Genomic DNA, 17227 nt, shown 5'->3' with positions numbered 1-17227 from the left:
TCGCAGCCGACATAAAAACCTTTCACTCTGCTAATTGCCAATTCAACAGACTTGAATTGACCACATGTTCCTATTCGGCTTGTAGAGAACAAGGTGAAACGGATGATTCATCCCAACCTTATATTTTTTAGGGCTGGGTGATTAAACAATCTTTAAAAATGTCACAATAACGATTATGAATTTAGGAGAAGTAGAGTCATTTTCTCATAGACTTCTATACAATCAGAGGCGTCGCCCCCTGGTGGACATTAAAGAGAACTGGAGGTTGCCGACTGGTTCCAAGACGATAAAGCACCCTCAAAGCTGTTGTCAGGGGTCTTCCCTCTGCCTTCGGTGGGGCGACGTTCCCGCGAGACCATTCTGGACCCTGAAATAACTTTTCACAATAAGCCTTCAATAATGAAGGTAGAGCAGCAGGGATTTATCTAAAACTCTTCTAAACCAGAGTACAACTTCATTATTCATATGCAGACGCAGTCAGATGATTAACACAATATCAGCTCTTCATCCATAACTCTAATTTGATTCATTTGGATTGAATTGTATTAGCATATTAATGGTTTTTAAAGGATTATTTATTGATCCCTGATATATTTTTCTCTTGTATCCCCTTCTCTCACAGGGGATCTAATCAAATCAATCTGCCGCTATTTATAAAGGAGGATTCGTATAAAATTCCAAAGTGTTTTAACAGAAGACGCAATACAGCCAACTGTGAATAGAACATTAAAGCAATATAAAGAGATTATGTTCAAATAATAATACATATATAGCTAGTAGGGTTCAGGGTCTTGCTTGAGGGCATTTCAGCTGAAAAATGTCTGCTGACAGAAGAACTACAAATGGAAATTGGTCTGAAGAGTGAAAATCTGACCCAAAGTCAATGATGTTTTGAGCTGGGGAATCAAAACGTGGGACAAGGTTTCATTTGAAACTGAATTGACCAGTGAGAAGTCTCTCTTCAGATAAGTGTCCTCAGCATCCAAAGTGCCATTACCATTTCCACACTTCCACTCGTTTTTTAAAATTTGATTGATGACTGGAATGCCAATAAGGCACCGAGGGTCTAAGATCTATTTCAAGGAGTCTATGAAAACGAAAACCCCTTTCACATATGTATGGACCAAAGAACATACTGAATGATTCGATATATGTGAATTAATATGCACCTCCAAATATGTCTTAGAGTTAGATGGACTGAACCACTCAGACAATGACACTTGTTTGTGTTACATGTTATTTAAAGTTATTTTATTTTGTTCTAATTGTATGTTGCATGTGTCATATATTGATTTTTGTTTTCTTCTTTTGTTCGTTGATTTGATGTATTCTGTGCATATTTGGTCTCGGCCTGTGTTTGATGTGGGTTATTTATCGATTTATTTGAAGTTTTAAAGCACTGTTATTTGTTTCTTGACCATATTTTTACTGCACATTTGAATATTTTTCTATCTTATAATTAAGTATCATTTTATTGCACTGTGTTTTTTGTTTATAGTTATGCACCTTTCATCAAGTCAAATTCCTTGTATGTGTAACGTAATTGGCAATACACAGTTCTGATTCTTTATTATGAACTTTATTTCACTATTTCACAGTTTCAATTCATAAAAAATGCATAGAAGAAGGAATGTAAACAGTCTAAACTAAACATATAACTAAATACAAAAAGGGGAATAGCGCATGACGATCATTTACACGGAATTAAGACAAACCGTGAAGCAGTAATCTTACTACATTACCCGACATGCATTGTGAGAGCGCTTTACTACGGCACGCAGGAGACGGAAATTAAAGCCTTCGCGTATTGATTGCTGCTGTGGCGTCGTAAAGATTTTGCAAAAAGCGTCAGTTTAGTCAGAAAGTAAACGCGGTTCCGCGTTTGAACGTCGTGAACTTTAGTGAAAGTAATTAATTACTGTCTCCTACCGCCATTTAAAAAACTGAGCTGAAACCAACTGTTGCTAACGGATAGCTAGCTAGCTTCCGCACTTCCTCCTCCTCCTTCTTCTTCTTCTTCTTCTTCTTCTTCTTCTTCTTCTTCTTCTTCTTTTTCTTTTTCTTCTTCTGCTTCTTCTTTAAGCGCACACACTTAAAACATGCGGCATCATGGTCGTCTTAAGAGCAGGAATGTGTCCGGGACTGGATGAGGACTTAGTTCGTGACCTGCGGGCTGCTGGCATTAAAACCGGCGAGTTTGTTTGTTTTGAGGACGCTTCATCTCGATTCCCGAAACAAACAATATATACAACAACAATAACACGCGTGGTTTCTTGTGTTTACAGTGGAAAACGTGGTCTCATCTGACATCGAGGAACTTGCTCAGAGATGCTCGCTGTCATATACGGTATGTATGCAATGCATTCATTAAATACTGTATGCACTCAATGAGAACAATATCATGCGCAACACTACTTTCTTCAACAAATGTAACTTTTTGAATATCATTGTCAATATCTCTTTCAATATCGTGCTCAATATTGCTTTTTTATTTTAATTTCCATCTCTTGTATTTCATATTTGCTGTTGCATTTGAATTTTTCTAACTTAACTTAATTTATTGAGCTCACTCTTATTGCCTTTGTGTTCTATTTTGAAATGGTGAAATATGTATACTTAATAATCTATATAATAATGATATTGTTCATATATATATATATATATATATATATATATATATTATACAATATTTTCCTTCGGGGTAAATAAAGTTCTATTTTATTTCTTGTGTCAGTCAGTAAACGCTACCAGGGAATCGGCCTTGCCAGATTGGATTGTGAGTTTCCAGTTAAACAATAAAAATAAAATTAAACACTCATTAAAACCACTGAAGGAGGTGTAAAAGATAAACATGCACCGCTTCAACTCAGCCCCTCATCCACACACATTTCCTACTTACGATAAACCACAGACATCACCGAAGACAAACCTTTCATCACTTCCTGGTAACGAATCAAATCCGTAGCTTTCTTTTGCAGAGTTGGAAAGAATAAAAACACATAAAACAAAAGACACCCGCACTTCATTCTTGACAAACAGTGCAGCGTGGGAGGCTCTGACCAGTATGATGTTGATCTTTTGCAAAAAAAAATGTCACCCACTTGCAGCACAAGCAAGGTGAGCTACAATTAAGAAAACAGGATACACGTCGTTTTAAGCATCACCTCCCACTGTCCTACAGCACAGGGTCACTTCAAGGTCAAAGGTCACGTTTGCCTCCTATTTATTCTTTTTAATTGTATTTTACAACTCTGCATTACAACCACACTACAGTGCTCCCCATGCACTTCACAGCAGCCCACTGCTCCTTAGGATGGGTTAAATGCAGAGACCAAATGTCATGTATGTATGTAAAATATATGTAATATGACGAACGTAGATGTATAGTATATTCATATTTCAATATAAATCTGGCACAAACTGTATTTTGTACATGCTGAAGATAGTCATTCAGTCCATGTATAACTGTACAGTATTGATTCATTTGCACTATATGTATAGCGTACAGCTTACAGAACAGTTGACCTGTGTAAAAGTTTTTTATTTCTTATTTTATCCTTGTTTTTTTATATATATTTATATAATATTTACCTCTGTTTCTTCAGTACTTATGCACGTAACAAACCTGTCTACTTACCTTTTATTAGTCCAGCTTTGTTGACCATGTCCTGTGTACATTGAGGGAGATGCCAAGTTAAATTCTTTGTGCACTATATCCAATAAAGGGGATTCTGAGATGAAGCAGAAGTTGCATTGCAAAAATAGTGAAATGCATCTATTTAGAAGTAAAATAAGTATTGTTTAAATATAGTTGAATATAGATGCTCCTGCACAGTAAGCAGTAAACTATTTAAATGTTTTCTAGCCGTCAGGAAAGCAAAAATAAACGACAAAATGCTCATCAGGTCGGCCGTAATCGGCCCGAAGAGGCCGGCTCCCTCGGATGAAGATTTCGCAGCGAAGAATCACGAAGCGGGAGCAGAGATCATGAAAGAAATTCTGCCCAACTTGGTTCTGATCTCCGAGATAACAGGAAACTTTATTATATTTTTCCAGAGATACAAGAGTGCAATTATTCCAGGAATGCGACCCAGAAGGGCTTCCTCAATAAAAGTGTATCAGTGAATAATTGTGTGGGTGGACGGGGCACGGGAAGTCAGACCGGGCTCTCTCGCTGGGAATGATGAAGGAGAGCTTTCCACTTAACTACACGTCCTCTGTCTTTTACGTGTGGAGGGAAATAATGGAGGAGAAACTTTAGAAAAGTGTGAAATGTATGTTGGACGCTTGTTCTTTTTTTTCATGTTGGCTATCAAACCTCTCTCATTCGTCTCTGTAGATCAGGGGTGTCAAACTCATTTTAGTTAAGGGCCCACATACTGCCCATTTTGATCTCAACTTAAAGTCATAGCATAATACATACGCATACATAACGACAATATTTCTCCATGTTTAAATCAATGGTGAAGGTTTTTGGATGATAAACCCTATTTTAAAGTCTTTCTACAATAAACTAGAAACATAAAGACCAAAAGTTCAGACATCAGCCCACTGTGTATCTGCCTGGGCTCTCCTCTGCAGATTCCCTCGCTTTGTGACGCGTTTGTGACGTCACTTTCATGACGTGATCCATTTTTAACAACTTGCAACACTGCCTCCCGGTGAAAAATACAGTGAAATGTCCAAAAACGTTATCCTCCATTTGCAGATTGTACTTTAACTTGAGTTTCGTCACACCTGTTTTTCTCCCGATTATTGATGGTGCACCGTCTGTAGCCCACTGACAGCATGGGTCCAGTCCACTCCGACCCGGTCCAGCGCTTCACCGAGAGCACTAACAATGTAATTGGCTGTAGTAGTGTCTGTCATAGGTACCAACTCAAGGAAAAATCTCATCAACACCACGAATGAATACGGCCAGTTGAGCAACATCTTTAATAATGTCAGTGCTCTCATCGATTGCAACTGAAATTGCTACAAATTACTTTACTTTATGCTTCTTTTGGCTATCCAAATCTGCTGAAAGATCGGAAATTCTATCCGTCACAGTATTTCTCATTAGGCTAATGTTGACAAAAGCCTACATTTTAACAGGGTTGGATCTGGACACCCCTGCTGTAGATACTCCATTGACTTTCGTATTATCAGAGTTAAGTTGCGCCTTGAGTGATGTGATTTGAGTTGAAAGTGGGAAAAGATATCAACACAACCCTCTCGCTCCGCCATGAGAGTATTACCCCGACACGCTCGTCTGACTGAAAGCAGCGATTTAGTTTTATATATTTATATATATATATATATATATATATACACACACACACACACACACACACACACACACACACACACACACACACACACACACACACACACACACACACACAATTGGGGCAACAATGTTCCCACTAATTGAGACCCAACAGATTTGCCTTATTTTTTCCCAAAATAAATGTTCTGCTGTTGGACATGAACTTGTCAAGAGGAAATAAGAGACTAATCCAGGGCTCACCGGGACTCCATACCTTTTTTATTAGCCCGGTACCAAGTGATACCCAAACTTCTCCACTCAAACAGTATCACATCTTCAGAAATAAAAAATACTTTGTCAGAGTGTGTGAGCCGAGTGGAAAGGTTTGGGATGGAGCTCGGAGCTGATTCCTTCTAAAACAGTTGTAGCATTGCCTCATCTCCGGCTCTCCAATTTCACTCCGGCACTGCGCACACCATTTACTATTTTATTTAACCTGAAGCCCTCGATTGTTTTTTTCCACAGAACCGTCTGAGGACACACACACGCGCACACGCACACACACACACACACACACACACACACACACACACACACACACACTCTATGAGAGCAATTGATTTGATGCATGCATTCAGAATATCCTCCAGACTAAGGATGTTTTCCTTTTGATTTGCACGGTCTTATGCATGTGTCCATTGAATAGTCTGTTATGTGGTTTTGGGCTCTATTGACGCATGATACAAAGTTGAGTAGCTGTTTGTTGTTAGACATAATTTAGTCTAAATGTCAATATAGTTTAGCACTATTTAGTTCAGTAAAAGTAATTTGAAAATATGCAGGGAAGTTTAGTCAAGCAGGAAAAATCTAAGTGTTTCTTTGTAAATCGAGGATCACAAAACAATTCCCCAAAAAATCATCTTATCTCATTCGTGAGGTCCCTTCTCCTGGAGATCAGACACATGCAGGTTAATAAACAACTGGTCGGCTAGCTTATTCAAAAAGTTTAAAAAAAAAGAAGAATGCGAATGTGGGTTAAAACCCATCTTTTTATGTTTTTAGTTCGTCCAATGCGTTTAGAAAAGGGCCGACGAGTCCAATCATTGCACGGTGGGTGACTGGACGAACCGTCTGAAAATCAAACTCTAGCCGAAGCCAATTGGGAGAAGAGCGGAAACATCGATGCCATTCTTTGCTGGAGTGCACTTCTAGTGCACTCCAGCAAAGAACGCGACGGCAAACTCAAGTGCTAAAAATGTTACTTTAAACATACCGTAAAATGCGGGTTATAATGCACACCCTTTTTATAAGCCATATTGTGAGCCTGTTATTTTCTACAAGATAATTCCTGCATTTCCAAATCACTGTTTTTTTCCACTTCTCCATGATTGTCATGTGACAAGATTCTTAAATATCCAGATAATGGAAATTCATCACAATCAACTTATTGCAATTTAAAAAAAAATTAAAAATGTAATCTGCGCTAGTGTCCTAAATCGCCCCGTCCCCGGCTGCGTGACCCTCACATTCTCTACGTTTTTCTCTTCCAGGCTCTCTTCGCCATCCGCCGTGTGCTGCTGGCCCAACACGCCGCGTTCCCCGTGTCAGCCGCTGATCTGTATGAAGAGCTGTTGAGCTCTACTGCCATCCTCTCCACTGGAAACCCCAGGTACATTACATTTAGCTGACGCTTTTATCCAAAGCGACTTACAATAAGTGCATTCAACCATAAGTACAAACTCAGAACAAGAAGAATCAAGAAAGTACAATTTCTTCAATAAAGTTAAACTACAAAGTGCTATCAATAAGTGCCATTTAAGTGCTACTACAGTACTACTTTCCTTATTCAAGGTATAGTCGAAAAAGATGTGTTTTTAGTTTGCGACAGAAGATGTAGACCAGGGGTGTCAAACTCATTTTCACCCCGGGCCACATCAGTATCATGGTCGTCCTCAAAGGGCCGGTTGTAACTGTAACACTGTATACATTTAACTCCTCCCGAACATAATGTTAACTGTCTTTGTATTAGATTATTGTTTATTCAAGTGAAAAAATATTGTACATGCATTTATATAAATGTAAAAATATATGGAAGCAAATTTCTCTGTTACTATGACAGAAGTCCATTTAATTTAGGGTTAAGAAACCCACATTGCTAAAGATCAAACTTAAAACAGAAGAAAATAACAAAGATCAAGCGCACGTTATTATATTAACTTTCTTCAAAGCTTTTTTGTCACAGTTGAGAAGGACATAACTGGTCCAACAAATAATTGTGAGCAAATAAAGACATGCATGTGGTCTGGGGCAGTGGTTCAACTGGTCTGGCTGCAGGACCCACCTTGACCCCTTAATAACAAGCTGAGATCCAATGCGAGGGACATTTTCAACTTCTCAAATTGATTTAAGGATATGGTGCAGTTTAAACCTGAGAAAGTACACTATCACAGTATGCCAACACAAAACAAATTGTTTGAAATGTTCCCTTTTACACTCAATTAAAAACCAAAAAGTGCATCTTAAGGACATGAGGTAATACAACACACATAATATTTTTATAACTTCAGCCTTTTTTAACAGACTCAGTGTTTTCATGCACAAACATGGAATAAAAAAGTCGGTAATGAAGCTTAACTATCACAAATAGTCCAACGTGTAAACTCACGCAAGTAAAGCGTGTTGTGAACGCAGCATTGAGGAGTGTGAATAGATGGGCTCCGCTGCATGAAAAATCTCCTTCAAAATAAAAACACATACAAAATCCCCTTCAAAATAAAAGCCCATGCAAAGGTCCGCGATTCACTGAAAACAGGTCCGTGAAGCCGTCGCGGGCCACATAAAATGACGCAGGCCTTGAGTTTGACATATCTGATGTAGAGACTTTCTGCTGTCCTGATGTCAATGGGGATCTCATTCCACCATTGAGGAACCAGGACAGCAAACAGTCGTGACTTTGTTGAGTGTTTAGCTCGCAGCGACGGCGCTACGAGCCGATTGGCAGAAGCAGAGCGGATTGAACAGGCATGGGTATGAGGTTTTACTATGTCCTGGATGTAGACTGGACCCGGTCTGTTTGTAGCACGGTACGCAAGTACCAATGTTTTGAAGCGGATGCGGGTGGCCACCGGTAACCAGTGAAGGTCGCAGAGGAGCGGTGCAGAGTGGGTGAATTTCGGGAGGTTAAAGACCAGTCGAGCTGCTGCATTCTGGATGAGCTGGAAAGGTCGAATGGCATTAGCAGGTAGACCTGCCAGGAGGGAGTTACAGTAATCAAGGCGCGAGACGACCAGAGACTGGAGGTACAGAAACTCTGCACACGCACACAGAGCACCCTGCTTTGTCTCAGGGATTTTAACGGCGGAGCTCGGAGAGGAAGATCCACATCCAAAAGCAAATAAGTCTTTCTGAGGACGGCTCTCTGCATGTGGGATTAAAAGAACATTTCCCCCGGTGTTCAGTTGAGAGGCCAAAGTGAATCCTGTGGTGATGCTGATTTGATGCGTGTCGTGGCTGCTTCCTCAGTGCCGCCTGATGATATTTCAGATTAAAGTATTTGATGAGCACAGTAGTAGCTGTATTTGCAGGACACAGTCTATGTAAACTAAATAATTTTCAAGTCACACCTAATTTATTTGTTCTTAAACTTCTGTTTGTCAGAGCAATGCTTGCATTTCTTTTTGCATTTTCTGCTCTCAGGCTTTGCAGAACAGAAGGGGGCCGTCCACAACCACAGCACGACACATGCAATCAATATCACCGTTGTGCATTTACAATATGTTTTGTAACCAGATTCCTCTCCATCGATCCATTTTTATCAAACAAAAAATCTCTTGAGTGTTTTTAAAATCCAATTTGCATTGAGCTGTGCAGGTAGAATATGCACGTGGAGTAGGTCAGCTGCATTTCCAAAAAATACAGCAGAGCAATAGTGTTTTTAAATTGGCGTGCGTGCTATATTTTAGAAGCTCGAGTGCTGACTTCCTAGCTTGTTGTTCCATTTGGCTCGTAAACACTGATATAAAAAAAACACTGATATATCAGCTGCAATAACGTTGTCTGAAACTAGACGACTTTCTGTAAAAAAAACATCGCTGAAAAGAATCCGCGTGACATCTTCAAATCAATTTGCATTGGATACCGACGAAGAGGCGGCACAGAGGTGTGTGTGTGTGTGCTGACCTCACAGATATGTGAGCGCACAAAGCGGAGTAGATGCATCATCCTCTTTCTAGAAGGGAAGTCTTCCTCAGCCGGCACACAGACCTACACAGATCTGTGAAATGGGCCAGCGTGGCATTATTTATAGGACAGTTATCTTTTCTACACTTAAACCCACTGTTCCAGCATAATTAATGACCACAGGTGTTTGTTCTGTTTTTTTTTGGCTCTCCCCGGCTCCTTTTTTTTTAAGTGGTTTTCATAAATTAGTCAGTGCTTTTGGATTAGTGATATGAAACTGAATCAGCCATGCGAGTACAGGCGGTGTGATTTGTGTGTCTTGGCTGCACTCTGCTGGTGAGAAGAGGAACTGCTGCTCTTTGTTCTCTGTGGTGCTACATTTCAGGAGAGGGTGTGGCTTCATGCAGAGACAGAATAAAAACACACAGATTCATTTTGATTAGGTCCAGCAGTGTCAGATCAGGGATCCAGCACTCCAGTGTGACGCTGAAGAACACACGGATAACGATATATACAAGATATCTTAACTCTTATCTAAGATGTGATGGATGCAAGTCAAGGCAACCAAGATGCTCTCAGGCTTCTTCTAGTCGCCGTCCCGCTATCCAAGAAGAGCAGAGACGATGTCCCGCTTTCACCCGAGTTCTCGGGAAAGGCACTTTCTGAGCTGATAATGGATGGATGGATGGATGGATGGATGGATGTAAATATTGAAATGAATGCAAAGAAATAGTAATATGCAGTCTGATAGTGTAGGTTATGCATCATGGCAACCACCCCACAGCCGTCCCAGAGGGCCTGTTTTATTGTGAACTTCATTATGTATTAATGGAAAGCTATTGACCTCCGCTGGGCTTTGATATAACCACAATATATATATATATATATATATATATATATATATATATATATATATATATATGTATATGTGATATTTCCTGCTTTGCTCGGTGTGAAAACAGTTGTTTCGGGTGATTGGTTGCAGAAGATCTCGCTGGTGTCTGCAACAGAATCAGTGGATGTGGAGAAACAATATTCATTATAAAAGCAGATAACTGTGATGTTTTTCTTCTAAAAGGTTTTCTCAGAGGGAAACGTATCCTGAATGAAATGAAGCCAGAAGCCCTAGAGGCTGTAAACACAGTTCGGACTCTTCTCTGTCGGCTGCTCGACACCTTTTTTTTTTTGGCATATTATTTTAATATCTCTTTCCGTTTCTTCTCCCCGGCTCTTTGATATATGCACAGTGTATGAAAAGTTGTGAGGCCCAGAGAGGAATAAAAAGAAGGTGATGGACTTTGGGTTTTTTAAGTTTTTGTTCTCATTTTAACCAACGAATAGAAATGTCAAAAATCAAAAGAGCTCAAAGAAAACCATCCAAACAAAACATAATGAAAATAACCAAATGTGCTATTGAAACTTGATATTTAGTTCTCTATCAGGTATAAAATACTTTCGCATCGTACCATGGGTAGGGGGATCGTTCCTCAACTGTCTTTATTGTTCAATTCTTAACTAATTATAGTTTATTTAGCCGTCTCCTTTACATAAATATCATCAAGACGTCTCTGGAAGCAAAAGAAAACACACCAATGCAACTTTTATTTCATACACCTCCATCACAGCTCCAGTCCAAACAAACAAGTGCACTATTATCATTATTAACAAATGATAAATGGCTCTGATTTTATGTTGCACAAAGACAAACGTAAAGATATCAACAAAAAATAAACAAAGCGCATCAGATTAGCTGCTGCGGTGATTTGTCAGACGAGCAGGGTGCACGATAAGCGTGATAATGGTTTATTGTATCGTGGAGCCTACACAATATTTTTGTCAACACCTGATTGTCTAATGACACGTTGATATTATATTGCCATGTATATACATGCTGCTTGTTGTTGTGGGAGGAAGTGATAAGATTCAGCCTGAGTCACTGGAAACTCCATTAAATATGAGAAACAATGTCTTCTGTCAAACTCCTCTCATTAGAAACTCTCACAGACACCGATACAACAGAGCTGCAGAAGTGTGACGCTGTTTATTTCCACTGTTTGTTTCCACTGTTTGTTTCAATTAGTATCCAAGTTTCTGGGTTTGGCAACGGGAAGGAAAGGTCTTTCAACGGAAATAAAAAAAGTCAAAACTAGACTTTAAAGCAATGGTTCTCAACTGGTCTGGCTCCGGGACCCACAATCACCCCTTAATGACAAGCCGCGACCCAAATCGAGGAACATTCTCAACTTCTCAAATGTATTGAATGAAAAGCTGGTGCAGTTTGAACCTGAGATAGTACAGAATATGTATGCCAACACAAAAACAAGTTTAATGATAAACCAAAACGACCAGCTGGTGGCGATGCTAGAGAGGGAACTATCCCCTTTTACAATTAGCTGCATTTTAATTAGAAAACAAAAAGTGCATCTTCAGGACACAAGGTATTACAACATGCATAACAATTCAGAATCTTCAGCCATTTTTAAACAGACTCAACAGCTTTCATGCACAAACAAAAAAGTCCAACAACTAAGAAGTAGTTATTATTAAATTAATGCATTTGTACACCAGCAAACTCAATTAAAGTGTAAACCTTTTTGTTGCGGGAACAAATTGGTCAAAATATAAAAAAGGGATTAAAATGCAAGTTAATAAAGTATATCATTTTATAATCATAGAATAAACCGATCCAACCAATTGAGTGAGTATCGGCCAAATATCCACATCGGTGCGTCCCTGCTGATGAGAGATTCAGAATCTGTGGCTCTTAAAGGAAAATCGCTTACATCCTTCGGAGCTCTTACGAGAACTCAACCTGCCGTTTCATCGTCAGAGAAGTGTGTCCGTCCTCACCAATTCTCTGTGGATGAAGAGAACCGCTATCAACCGACTGCGGACCTCCAGTGAGGCTCAACCCTTCAGCAGAGGGACCTTGGCGATGTAGATTTAACGGCATCGCTGTCACATCCGTCACTGCAAACTCAGGCGGAGGCGATGAGATTTAGCGATTGAAAGTCCATCCATCCATCCATTATCAGCCGCTTATCCGGGGTCGGGTCGCGGTGGCAGCAGGTTCAGCAGGCCGACCCAGGCTTCCCTCTCACCCGCAACGCTTTCCAGCTCATTCTGGGGGATCCCGAGGCGTTCCAAGGCCAGCCGGGAGATATAATCCCTCCAGCGTGTCCTTGGTCTTCCCCGGGGTCTCCTACCAGTTGGACGTGCCTGGAAAACCTCTAATGGGAGGCGTCCAGGCGCGATTGAAAGTATTTTGAACAAACATTGGCCAATTAAATTGTCTTTTTATAGCCCGATATTGCAACTTTACTATTTGCATACGACGTTCTCACTCATTGTAGGAAAAACTCCCCTTTAACGGGGAAAACAACAACTCTCAACTTTATTGTGGACGTGTGAAAGGTCAGCACACTCAGCAAAAAAAATCAGCCCAAATAAATCAACCAGCGGCTTAGAAAAGAAAGAGAAGATATCGTCAAGGTATCGCTAAACATCGCAGGAAGCTCTGATCTAGGTCGTGATCCACAGCCGCAGCGGTTTGGACCATCTTCGATGTTTCCGTCGACTCCAATGCTGCGTTCATGCTCTCCATGCTGCGTTCATGCTCTCCAATGCTGCGTCCATGCTTTCCCATGCTGCGTTCATGCTTTCCCATGCTGCGTTCATGCTCTCATGCTGCGTTCATGCTCTCCAATGCTGCGTTCATGCTCTCCAATGCTGCGTTCATGCTCTCCAATGCTGCGTTCATGCTCTCCAATGCTGCGTTCATGCTTTCCCATGCTGCGTTCATGCTTTCCCATGCTGCGTTCATGCTCTCATGCTGCGTTCATGCTCTCCAATGCTGCGTTCATGCTCTCCAATGCTGGGTCCATGCTCTCCAATGCTGGGTCCATGCTCTCCAATGCTGCGTTCATGCTTTCCCATGCTGCGTTCATGCTTTCCAATGCTGCGTTCATGCTCTCCAATGCTGCATCCATGCTCTCCATGCTGCGGTCATGCTCTCCAAGCGGAGACGTTGGAGCGTTTTGTTCCTGTTATATTCCACGTGGCCGGCTGAGGAGGAACCTAGAACACCCACTGTGCAACAGCAGAGCTATTGTTCACGAAAAGGAATCGGATGAAATGAAGGGGCCTCCTGTGATTTATTGCGTAAGTTTCTTTCTGTGTGAACAGTAGGTCACACGATTCGATTTTCCCACGATACTTGGGTCCCGATACGATCACGATACTACGATTTATTGAGTATTGAGATTTATTCCCTTTTTTCCACCGCAAATTGTCCCCAAAGGAAAACTTTGTCAACATATTGTATCTAAGTAGATACCGTTTTCAGTCTGTTCATCTCACTTCAATCATTTTTATTGCAGCAAAATGTCAAACTGACCAACATGTCATAGATGTTGCACCTGACAAAACTTAACTGTTTGTATTACAGTCTACATAGTCGTGTCAATATTACAGTCTACATAGTCACTTCATTCGAGCTGGACGCGCTGGAGAGGGGGCGGGGCTTATCTCTGTGCAGTTTTCATTTCCGCCATTCACCATGGAAATAACCACTCTTTCTGCTTCATACTTGTTGTGGAAATCCCAAAAACGTCGGAACAACAAACGCCCTTGTGTCTGGGTCTATAATATTATCCGTAGCCGCACACAGATCGGTGGATTTCACACAAGGAAGTGTGCATCTGAATGGCGGCCGCTTCCAACGCTGCTAGAGGACCCGTAGCCAGTTTGATTTATGCTTTTTCTAACGTCTTTGACCAGCGCCGTGTCAAGCATGTTGTCCCGTGTGTCGTGCAACAGCTGTGCAGCAGCGGCGCTATGAGTGACAGGAAGTGAAGACGTCTGCTTTAAACACGAACGGCGCATTTCTAATTTCTTTCTCCGGTGTCTCCATGTTTGTTTTTACCAACTTCCTATCATCACGCTGAGCCGGGACCTCTGCTGACCTCACCAGAAAACACAGCACCATCTAGTGGGCTGAAAAAGCAATTGATTTTATTTTTTGATATATTTTTCCCCACCCCTAGTGAACACACAGGAAGAAGAAAGGTGGAGGAGGTCGCGTATAAAGGATCAGGAGGTGTGTGAAGGTGGAGCTCAGGGAAAATTTACCTCGTCAGCTGCAGAGAACCCATAACGATTCCTGTGAAACCCGTGAATACAGATATTATCCATCAAGAGCTGAGCTCCTCTTCTCAAGGGAGATTCTCAGAGATGGGAAGGAAGTGAGCCGAGGGGGTCAAGAGGTCATAAACGTAGAACTCACATTTCTTGGCCAGTAAATACAAAACAAGTATATACTTAGTTTGTATTATAACTTTTTTCTTAGTTGGATGTGTGTGTGTGTGTGCGTGTGTGTGCATGTGTGCTATATAGCTAAATATTATGATATATAGACACTCTCATTAGACTAACAAACAATGCCACCTACACACACACACACACAAACATGAATGAAAAGCCAGCTTGATAAGCAGCCAGCTTGATAAGAAGCAATGAAACCACTGAAATTAGGAATTTCTGGAATAGTTTAAGAACAGTCTGGGAGCTCTTGTTTTTATTCTGCAGCGTTTTGTTGGGACTTGATTGTTTATTATGTCTGGTGGCGGTTGTGAGTAATAAATTGCACCTTGTTTCCTGCAGCTTGGATAAACTGCTGGATTCCGGCTTATATACCGGAGAGATAACGGAGCTGTCGGGAGGCCCAGGAAGTGGCAAATCTCAGGTGAGCGTTTCCTACCTTCCCTCTCCATCACTGATAATTTATGCCTCATAAATCCCCCACGCCCACACCTCTCTTTTATTATTTATTTTATTCCCTCGTCGCCTATAGAATAAGAAGTTGTACTGTTGTGTGGCTGACATTATTCTTTTTTCCGGAGTTTAGCCAACACAAATTAACTACGCTCCCCTAAAACGATTCCCCGGGCGCTCGTCTTGTCTTCCAGGTGTGTTTTGGTGTCGCCGTTCACATCGCCCACCGGCTCAAGCAGAGCGTCGTATTCATCGATACGACCGGAGGGCTTGCCGCCGCCCGCCTGCTTCAGATGCTCCGAGTCGAGGCCAGTAACGCGGAGGAGCAGGTGAGCTGACGGAGAGGTCGGGCTTTAAAGTAATATTATAACCTGACGTAAAACACCTCACACATGGAAAACCTGCTAAAGTCATGACATTTTAAAATGTCATGGACATGTGTTATATTCATATGTTCATGACGTTCATTTACTCTGAGGTTGAAATAATTAATATTCTTTTAAAAGAAAGACGCTCAAAATATAAGCAGCCATACATACAAGCATCTATATAAATGATAATTATTTTACTTAAACTATTGTCTCTCATTCATTTGTGTCATGAATGTGTTAACCCTTTGGAGTCAGGGGTCATTTTCTTGATTTTACATAATTTCTTAAATTCACTTTTTAAAGTCACTTGCATATGATAGATACCCATGTGTTTTACTTCTAAAATTGCAGAACAATCTCAGCTCTCTATATAATGAGGCACCATTGTCATAAGGCAAAAGTGTAAAGAGAAATATTACTCTAAAGCTGAAAAATGTAATCTAGATTTTGGAAAATCTTCATATCTCTTGTGAAAACATAGCTTTACTCAGGAGGTCGAACTGTTTTGGTGCTTGAAATTAGTTTACCAAAGGTCTTAGGTTCATAAAAGCAGTGAAATATATGAATACAAAAATGGTTGAAACATGTAAATAAATGTCTAAAATCAAATGTATTATTATATGGTGAGGTGATGAGCTGTGGCTGGCGTTGTGGCCTGCAGTGATGATTTGGCAGAGACGGACTGGAGGCTGCTAAAGCGATGCTGCATGTTGTCCTCTGGACCCTGGCAGCTGCAAATCCTCTGTAAAATACATTACTAATAGTTAGTATAAGTTCACTGAAAGAAAGTAACAGGATAGTGACAATATTTGATTACGCCCCGTTCAGTCTCATAACTACCATGTCCCCATTTAGCTACTGCACAGCTTCTTCTGGTTAGCACGCAGCTAACCTAACAACATGGTCATTTCAGTCCCACAAACACATAACAGAGATCCCACACTACTAAGCGTACTACGTTCGCTAAACGAAAGTTAACAGGGATCGTGACAATATTTGAACACCCACCGTTCAGTTTTTTTATCCACCCTGTAGCCATATATAACTCCGTTAGCGATCGTTAGCTCGCTCGCTCCGTGGTAGGAGCTAACGTGAGGTAAACAATACGGCAGTAACGATTAACAGAGCTATAACACTACTAAGCGTACTACGTTCACTGAACGAAAGTTAACGGGGATCGTGACAATATTTGAACACCCACCGTTCAGTCTTTTATCCACCCTGTAGCCATATATAACCCCGTTAGCGATTGTTCGCTCGCTCGGTAGCTCCGTGTGAGCAGCAGCTAACGTAAATACTACGGCAGTAACGATTAACAGAGATATAACACTACTAAGCGTACTAAGTTCACTGAAATAAAGTTAACGGGGATCGTGACAATATTTGAGCACCCACCGTTCAGTCTTATAGTCAGCCTGTAGACATATATAACCCTGTTAGCTTGCTACCCGCTAGCTTTGTGTTAGCAGCAGCTCTATCTGGCTACAGGTCCCATTACTAACGTAAATATGCCATTGCAAAGTTCAGTAAATACACTTACCATCTTCCAATGGATCCCTTTGCTTGGCGTTGTCCTGTACATCTCAGGGATCGACTCCTTCAGGATCTATTTATGGTTGAAGCTGCGCCGTTCTCCAGTATAGCTTCGCTCAGCCTG

General features: G+C 40.9%; 1 protein-coding gene across 2 annotated transcripts in view; it reads left to right on the top strand.

Annotated features, from left to right (window-relative positions):
* Positions 1 to 2057: 2057 nt before the first annotated feature.
* The window catches only part of rad51d (RAD51 paralog D), a 21577-nt gene continuing 6407 nt past the window's right edge, over positions 2058 to 17227 (top strand). For both annotated transcript variants that reach the window (XM_079214385.1, XM_079214384.1), the window contains exons 1-5: positions 2058 to 2191; positions 2286 to 2347; positions 6799 to 6917; positions 15089 to 15170; positions 15394 to 15528. In XM_079214385.1, the coding sequence (XP_079070511.1) occupies positions 2110 to 2191; positions 2286 to 2347; positions 6799 to 6917; positions 15089 to 15170; positions 15394 to 15528 (480 nt within the window). In that variant the 5' untranslated portion in view covers positions 2058 to 2109. The remainder of the gene's footprint in view (positions 2192 to 2285; positions 2348 to 6798; positions 6918 to 15088; positions 15171 to 15393; positions 15529 to 17227) is intronic.

The sequence above is a fragment of the Taurulus bubalis genome (assembly GCF_910589615.1).
Source record: "Taurulus bubalis genome assembly, chromosome: 2".
NCBI lineage: Eukaryota > Metazoa > Chordata > Actinopteri > Perciformes > Cottidae > Taurulus > Taurulus bubalis.
The sequence above is the reverse complement of the archived record's forward strand: the minus strand, read 5'-3'. Positions and strand labels throughout refer to the sequence as shown.